Source organism: Sitophilus oryzae, unplaced genomic scaffold (genome assembly GCF_002938485.1).
Source record: "Sitophilus oryzae breed Bouriz unplaced genomic scaffold, Soryzae_2.0 scaffold_377_pilon_pilon, whole genome shotgun sequence".
NCBI lineage: Eukaryota > Metazoa > Arthropoda > Insecta > Coleoptera > Curculionidae > Sitophilus > Sitophilus oryzae.
This window is the reverse complement of record NW_022146948.1, coordinates 836,889-845,101: the sequence shown is the minus strand read 5'-3', so window position 1 is coordinate 845,101 and position 8,213 is coordinate 836,889. Positions and strand designations below refer to the sequence as shown.

General features: G+C 30.3%; 1 protein-coding gene across 1 annotated transcript; it reads right to left on the bottom strand.

The window, feature by feature from the left end:
- Positions 1-4,038: 4,038 nt before the first annotated feature.
- LOC115885232 (cuticle protein 67-like) lies at positions 4,039-7,907 on the bottom strand. Its single transcript, XM_030904069.1, has 2 exons — positions 7,787-7,907; positions 4,039-4,618 (listed from the first exon to the last, which is right to left on the bottom strand). The coding sequence occupies exons 1-2, from the start codon at positions 7,796-7,798 to the stop codon at positions 4,121-4,123; spliced, it is 510 nt and encodes a 169-aa protein (XP_030759929.1). The 5' UTR covers positions 7,799-7,907; the 3' UTR covers positions 4,039-4,120.
- Positions 7,908-8,213: the final 306 nt, after the last annotated feature.

Below are 8,213 nucleotides of genomic sequence, written 5' to 3'. Positions count from 1 at the left end.
CCTAATATATAGTTAAATTAACTATTGTACTTTAAATCAAATTAAAACTTGATCCAAAGAGTTATACAGGGTGAGACAAAATTAATATTGAACATTGGTCACCTTTAAAAGCATGGTATTCTCTTATTTTAAATGGAACACCCAGTATATTATTTCGATATTCAATGGAGAATTCATGTTTCTTCAAAATACTTTTAATGTTGCCTACCCCTCAAAGATTTTTCATTTACATGAATTGATCTGAGTAGATCTTTATTATTTGATAAAATCTAGGTGGCTGTGATAATATGTCTAACGTTACTTCAACATAGCTGTCTAATTAGTCCAACTTTTCAGAACTAGTTATCATTTTGTGTCAGTTAAAACAAAAAAATTTCTCAGAAATTTCCCGAAAAGGCAAACTTATCCTACATCAGAAAGAATTGATATGATTCTATTAGTTGGTGAATGCACTGTGCATTCACCAATTAATAGAATACTTAATAGAATGCTTAAATGCAAAGTGCAAACCTAATGTTCATGGTCCACGTTATACCATGTATTTTAGGAAAATATTCTACGGATAAATAACTTTTACAGGTTGGTTCAAAAAAGTGTGAGTGGATCGAATGATTTTTTTAAAATGGAACACCCTGTATACTATTGCATTTTTGGCTTCCTTACTGATCACCTTACATAATCCTAAGATATTCAGAGAGAAAAATAAATAAAAAAAATATATTTTTTCAGCCCTTCTTATAAAAATTATTGGAGATACAAAAAAGTCCTGAAATTAAAACTATACTAGATAATAAGGATAATACCCATGGATAATACTATAGTTGGTTTGTACTCATTTTGCTATAAATATCGTAATCTTAAACCATACGGGGTGTACAAAATTCGATGCTAAACTTTCTAAAATATAAAATAAATTTTTATCGTTCTTTCAAATGGAATACCCCGTATATTATTTATTTGATAGCGGGAAACATACTTTAATTATAAAATACGTAATACTTTAATTATAAAAAATGTAAATTTTTTATATTTAAAGTATTTCAAAAATTTTAGCAAAGAAATCTGCTATATGGAGAATTTTATCTATTGTCACATACAAACCAACTTAACGCCATTTTTTCGATCATATCATAGGGTACATTATGTAGATAATTATATGCAGATTTGCCTTCAAATTTGTCTATTAATTTATCAAATAAGAAGGATACTAATAAAGCTTTTTATTAAAAAAATATTTTTTTTATAGATTTTTGATGTTTCATTTCAAAAACCTCCATTGTTACTGTATATTATTGAATTTTTGTGCATTTTGTTCATTTATTGAATTTGTTCTGCATTTGTCGACGTAAATAATTGCCGGTGACCCAAGATCTCGAAAAACTCATTTAGGAATCTCTAGTTGCTGTTTTGTTGAGAACGAGAGAATATCTGTTTTGTTTTTGATTTGATTTGGCCGTTTGTTGCATGGCACTTAATCTATTGCATGGTACTTAATCTCTTTTTACAGATTCAATATCGGCGATTGAAAATATTTTTGCAGAACGATCTTTGTCGACATTTATACCACCCTCTAAATATTCCAAATCTTTAGACTGTGTTGATACTATTCCTAGCTTTTATCCTGGTGTTACACTACACATTTTTGAGGCTGCAGCAGAAACGCATGCATTTTTAAGGGCATCGGCATCCAACCATGTAAACTAATAAACTATACAAAGCTCCGATGCTACGGCAAAAACGCATAGTGTATCATCTCTCATATAAAGTCGTGTGTTGTCTCTGCATCTCTGAGCTTTTACTATAGTCGCAAAAATGCTAAGCTTAGACTTCTTCGGTATGCACTTTTGCCAAAGTCTATACTAATTCAAAGTGAATTCAAATCATTTCCGAATGAGCATCGGGTATATTGACCCTTGTTGCTTTTGATTTTCTGCATCATTGTATTTCTGTGTATGTTGTATGTATTTATTTATTTGCTTACCTGTTATTTTACGAAAGGTTAATTATGAGATAACCCCTAAACTGCTACTAAGATATTCTTAAAAAAAACTGGATAATGGTGTTTATGTTGAGGAACTCGTAAAACATAAACAACATTCCACAGTTCATTTTCCGCACACATATTTGTGTAACGTATCATAATAAAATATTAATTTCTCCGATATTCAAGACGGTATCAATCAAAGCTATCACTTTTTAGTCCATTGTCTACGACTACTGATATCTATTGGTAAGTTGATTATTAATTGGTATAAAGAGGCAGTTTGTTATTTTTAGTAAAAGTCGATCAATATTAATTATACTTACTCGTTTTGGAAGATTAACAACTGAGCTTTAACAGTTAAAAAAATAAATAACATCTGATAACTTCCTATTAGAATTGTATTTGTCTGTCATCTGTCATCGTAATCATTCTGTACCTTAAAATCAAAAACCTTTAAGATCAAGCAAGTTTTGACTTTACCCTTATAAAACAAAACTCATTTTCTGTCACATACTAAAAAGTATTTTTCATTATAAAAATTTTAAAAAAATATAGAAATACTGGGTGTCCAATGTCCCATCTTCGTGTGTTTTACAGGGTTTCTGGCTTATGCGTAGAGGTACCAAGATGCGGTTTTTACATTATTTTGCTACGTTTTTATACAACTAAAGATGCTACACACAGATGTTCCCCAACCCTCTTAGTTTCTGAAATACAGGACGAATTTGAAGAGTTTGCATTTTTTGAACCCCTTTGTATCTCAATTATCTCATAACTTATCGAAAAGGTAAACACTGAGCCTTATAGAGTTTTTCACGTAGAATCCAGAGGCGCAAATAGATTTTCGCTGGGAAGTATGACCCAAACTTATGTTGTTTTAAATGGGAAACCCGGTATACAGATACAGGGTGTTTCAAAGAAAACAAAAAAAAACAAAAAACATGTGCCATCTCTCGTGGGGAGATTCCTCACGTAAAAATAAGATTTATTTTTCATATCAACATAGGTCCGATTCTGCTTTGTTTCGTAGTTGCAGGGTGTTAAGTCTTAATATTTTTTCGATTTATTATAATTTTCTTTCACGTATTTTTAGCGTTTTAAATAAGTACTCATTTATTCCTCATCAAAAAATATGAAAAAAAGTTCCTATAAACACGGATATGGAAATGCATAGTTTTATAGTTACAGGATGTTAAAACTTACTAAAATTAGGTTTTTTGTTATTATCTTAAATACCATTATTTTTTTATTTGAAATTGCTGTAGGTTGGATTAATAGTAATAATAACTAATAGTAATAATATTTAATAAATAATTAGGTAAAATATACATTTTTTTAATTTTATTTTTATTTTATTAATTGTGCTTAATAAAATTGGGTTTATATCATTTCGATATCAATTCGACACAATATCAAGACATAACTTTTAATTGGCATTAAACGGCGTACATAATTATGATATAAAAGAAAAAAGTCAGTGGCGTACATGCCTTTTTTTTAAATCTTCCAGTGATAACCCATATGCACTGCCTTGGTGAATTTATCGGCACTTTTTTAGCATTAAAATATGTGGCACTTCTAGAAACGTTTACCTTCAAAATTTCATTATTTATTCATTAATTTCATTATATTATATCACTAAAAGTACTTGGAAAAAAATATAATAAATCGAAAGATTATTAAAACTTTAACACCCTCTAGCTACGAAACAAAACAGAATCGGATCTATGTTGATACGAAAAATAAATCTTATTTTTACGTGAGGAATTTATCCACGAGAGATGGCACATGTTTTTTCAAACAACTTGTATATTTTTTTTATTTTATTTGCTCTGTTATGAGCTTTCTAAAATACAATATACTTTATACTTATTTTCATAAATAAGGTAAAAAAACATTATTTTTACGTGAAAAACTCTATGGCACTCAGTTTTCGATAAGTTATAGAATAACAATAATATTACAATATTTTTTCTTTTGCGATGTATAGACATTTTCATTTGTCGAGGAATTATTAGATAGGAATTATGAGATTATATTAAAAATCCAGGATTTTCAGATATGTTTTATTAAATAAATAAAAATAAATACAGTCCATATTTAAATTAACAACAGTCAAAAAAAAACAGTCAGTTTCTACCAAGCGTAGTGGGCTAAACCAGAATCGAAGGTAACGTGGGCAACAGCTGGCGCAGCTGAGTAAGCTACTCCCAAAAGAGGAGCGTGCGCAGCATAAGGAGCTGGAGCGGCATATGCTGCTTGAGCAGCATAAGCGGCTGGTGCAGCATAAGCGGCTGGTGCAGCATAAGCGGCTGGTGCAGCATAAGCAGCAGGTGCGTTGTAAGCCAAAATTGGTCCAGAGGCAACCTTCAATCCGGGGTTGGAGATTCTGACGTCGGCTTTCCTAACACTGGAGAATGGAGTATCGATGGACTTGGAGTAAGTGGAGATTTGACCAAGATTTCCTGCACTGCGGTAGATGTTGGAAGATTGGGAGGTGATGGCGGGCGCGGAATATGATAGTGGGTATGCAGCTGGGGCACTGTAAGCTAGTGCTGGGCCGGCATTGTAGCTGAGAGCCGGAGCTAGGAATCCAGCGTTGGCATAAGCCAAAGTGGCGCATAAGATCAAGAACTAGAAATTAAAAGGAATTTGTTATAAGTAAATGAATATTCTAAAAATATATATTATTCTACATTATGGCATACCAGGTGCGTCTCAAAAGTGGCTCACTCCTATAAATTTTTATTTTTTTCGGATAAAAAAACGAGATTTGGTATGTTAGTATATGACATAAATTAGGATTGATTGACGTATTCAATTGTTTTCGATCACTTCCTGTTTCACCGGAAATAACTACAACTTTTGATTTTTAAATGTATTTTATGTGTTTTAAATGGCATCCTCGGTATTTTTTACTTAATTCGATAGAAAATGATACTCTGAATAGAATGACATATCATATGTCAACTTTTGACATTTTCTCATATGGTTTATTTGAAATTGCAACATGCGGTTCATAACGTCAATTTGACTCGAAATACCAAGTGTGTGGTCCCAAATTATTCGTAAAAAATGCTTTTTCCAAATATACCTACTAATGAGCCACCCTCATTCCATTTGAAAAAATTGAGATACGATTTACGAGCATTTTCTAACTGGCCAGGACAAGACAGTAAAAACATTAGACGATCAAATATATTTTTCCAAGGCTCCTTGATTAAGAATTGTTTTTAACACAGCCATGATACTCTAGATTGGAATTTAAAATAATATTTTTTAAAGCCAAAATGTCAAAAGTTGACATATGACATGTCATTCTATTCAGAATGACATTAAAAAATCTAGTGCTATTTAAAAACTAAAAGTTCTAGTCATTTCCGGTGAAACAGGAAGTGAACAAAAACAAATGAATGCGTCAGTCAGTTCTAATTTATGTCAAATACTGACCATACTATACCAAATTTCGTTTCTTTATCTGAAAAAATAAAAAAGTTATAGGGGCGAGCCACTTTTGAGACGCACCTGGTATATGATATAAATATTATAATACTAATAATACTATTAATAAATAATATAGTCTATGATTAGTAACAATTCTGTACAGGGTGTGTCTTAAATAAGTGAAAATATTTTCAGGGCTGGTATATCTCGATAAAAGAAACAATATTTTCTCTTTACTGTTTTTCAATAACCTGAAAATAACTGAGTTATTCAAGTATGAAAATTAAAAAAAAAATATATTTATTTTTAATAGAGAGCCACTGGATTTTTTCTGTATTTGCATCCCTTTTAGTGGCGTATCCATGTTAATATCAGAGATTACCAAATTATACCGTGGGACAATTTAGTCAATTTACGGTGAATAGGCAGTTCTAAAAAGTTTTTTAAAATATACGAGAAAATTTAAAAGAAACTTAACTTCGATGATTGACTATATACTTTAAATAAAGACTATATTTTTCCTTGAAATTTACGTTCGAAACACACTTAAAATTTAATATGTGTATGTATTAGTTAAGTCTATAGATGTATTTAAACATATTTTTAATTATTGGAATATTAACACAATAAATAGCAAAGACCCTTATATTAAAGAAACTGGTTAATTTACGTTTTTAGTTTGTAGTTAATTTTCTTGCAATTTATTTGTTTTCATGCATAGTTCAATGTTTTTAAAGAACAATCACTAATTAGCATTAATCGCTTTAAAAAGTAGTGTTTACACATTAGCTGCACGGGGAGAAAAACAACAGACAGTTACTGATTTAAAAAGTAAAATATATACATTTATGTGTTTACTAGTTAATCTATATTTAGTTTGCGTTCTTTGAGTTGAATACGAAGTTGCTATAAAATATAATAAAGTAAAAGTTCCCAATAAAGTAAAAGAATATTAGTTATTACCGTCTAAAAAAATTGATTACTCTATTTTTTTGAACATTTTTAATGCGAGAAGAAAATTTAAAAATATGTTTTATGATAAAAAATAATGAAAACTAGTACAAAACATAAAGTTGTTGGTAATATTCAATGTGTAATAAGGACTATTACATTTATGTTATACCTATGATTGAAAAAAATGGTGTCAAGTTGATATTAATAAAACAGCTTTTTGGAAAACTTGAACTTAAAATATTACTAGTTTATTTACGGTTTTTCAGCATATACAATCTTTGAAATGAACTCTGAAAATAAGAAACCATAGTGTTCAATTTTTTTGGATAAAGAAAAATTCTTAAATGAATTATATTACCTTTTGGTTCAGTTTAAGCTAATTAAATTTAGGGCTATTGTCAATATTAGTTACTTAAATAAAGTGGAACATACCGTACTTAGAGCTGTTTCAAACACAATTTCATAAATGTAATCTTTAGTTATGCATTACATTGTAATGCACAAATAGAAATGCAACTAAAAAAATACGATTGGGGCATCTTTTAACTGGTCAGGACAAGACACGAAAAACTTTGGACGATCAAATATATTTTTCCAAGACTCCTTGATTAAAAATTAGTGTTTCACAAATTGAAAACACAACCATGACACTCTAGATTGAAATTTAAAATACAATTTTTTTAGCGAGTATGTCAAAAGTTGACATATGACATGTCATTCTATTCAGAGTGTCATTTTCTATTGAATAAAGTAAAAAAAATACCGAGGGTGCCATTTAACGTGGACCAACAACAATTGAATACGTCAATCAATCCTAATTTATGTCATATACTAACATACAAAATCTCGTTTTTTATCTGAAAAAAGAAAAAGTAATAGAGGTGTGCCACTTTTTAGACGCAACCGGTATAAAAGATAGATAAATAAATATTATTTTATATGGTGTCCAAGGCACATTATGCGTTTTGTATGGTAGCGGGTTGCATTGACTAAACCAAAATAATTTAAAAGCTGTTAACGCAATTATGGACAAACTATACCTATACATATTTATATCGGGAGAAAAAAATTAAAACAAAAATGAAAACATACAGGGTGTTTCATTAAAAAAGTGTAGTTAATAAGTTTTTCTTAACATTCTTAACTTTGGAAGGATTGAAATTGCTTAAAAATTATTTGTGGCGTTTAATAAAAATAGCATGTTCTATTCGGTGTAAAAATGACTTTTTGTGCCACGTCTGTATGTGTCAAACGTACAGCCTTGCCACAAAAAGTATAATTTTTACTCCTAATAAAACACTGTACTATGATAACAAATTTCATTAAAATGTCGTATAAAATTAAAAACTTTTCATATTTTTTAGCTAAATTTAACCCTGTTAGTGGTAAAATAATCAAACTTACTTTGGATGCCATTTTAAGTGTTGTTGTTTCTTGAAAAGACCTCAAAAAAGGACCGAAGAACTGTATTTCGATGGTTGATGATCAACTGATACTTGAATGAGGACCACGCCTGCATTTTATACCCATGAAAACAATACCGGGGGAGTAAATGGTGCGGGGCCAAAATACGAACCAGTTTTTCGGTACAAGCCTGATTATTGGGCAATAATTCAATTGCTATGTTCGTTATGTGTTCCTTCATCGAACTTTAACAGATAATACGAGCAAGTCCCAGATCGAGATTTTCAAGTGCGGCGGCCGAAATAAGGACACCGGCTAATGTTAAGGTCGCCGATGTGAACTGGGATGTCTGTCGTTGTTTTAATTCTTGTTTCTTGTTATTATTTGGTCCAAGGGCTAATTTAATTAAGCAGGATCTAACGGAGTA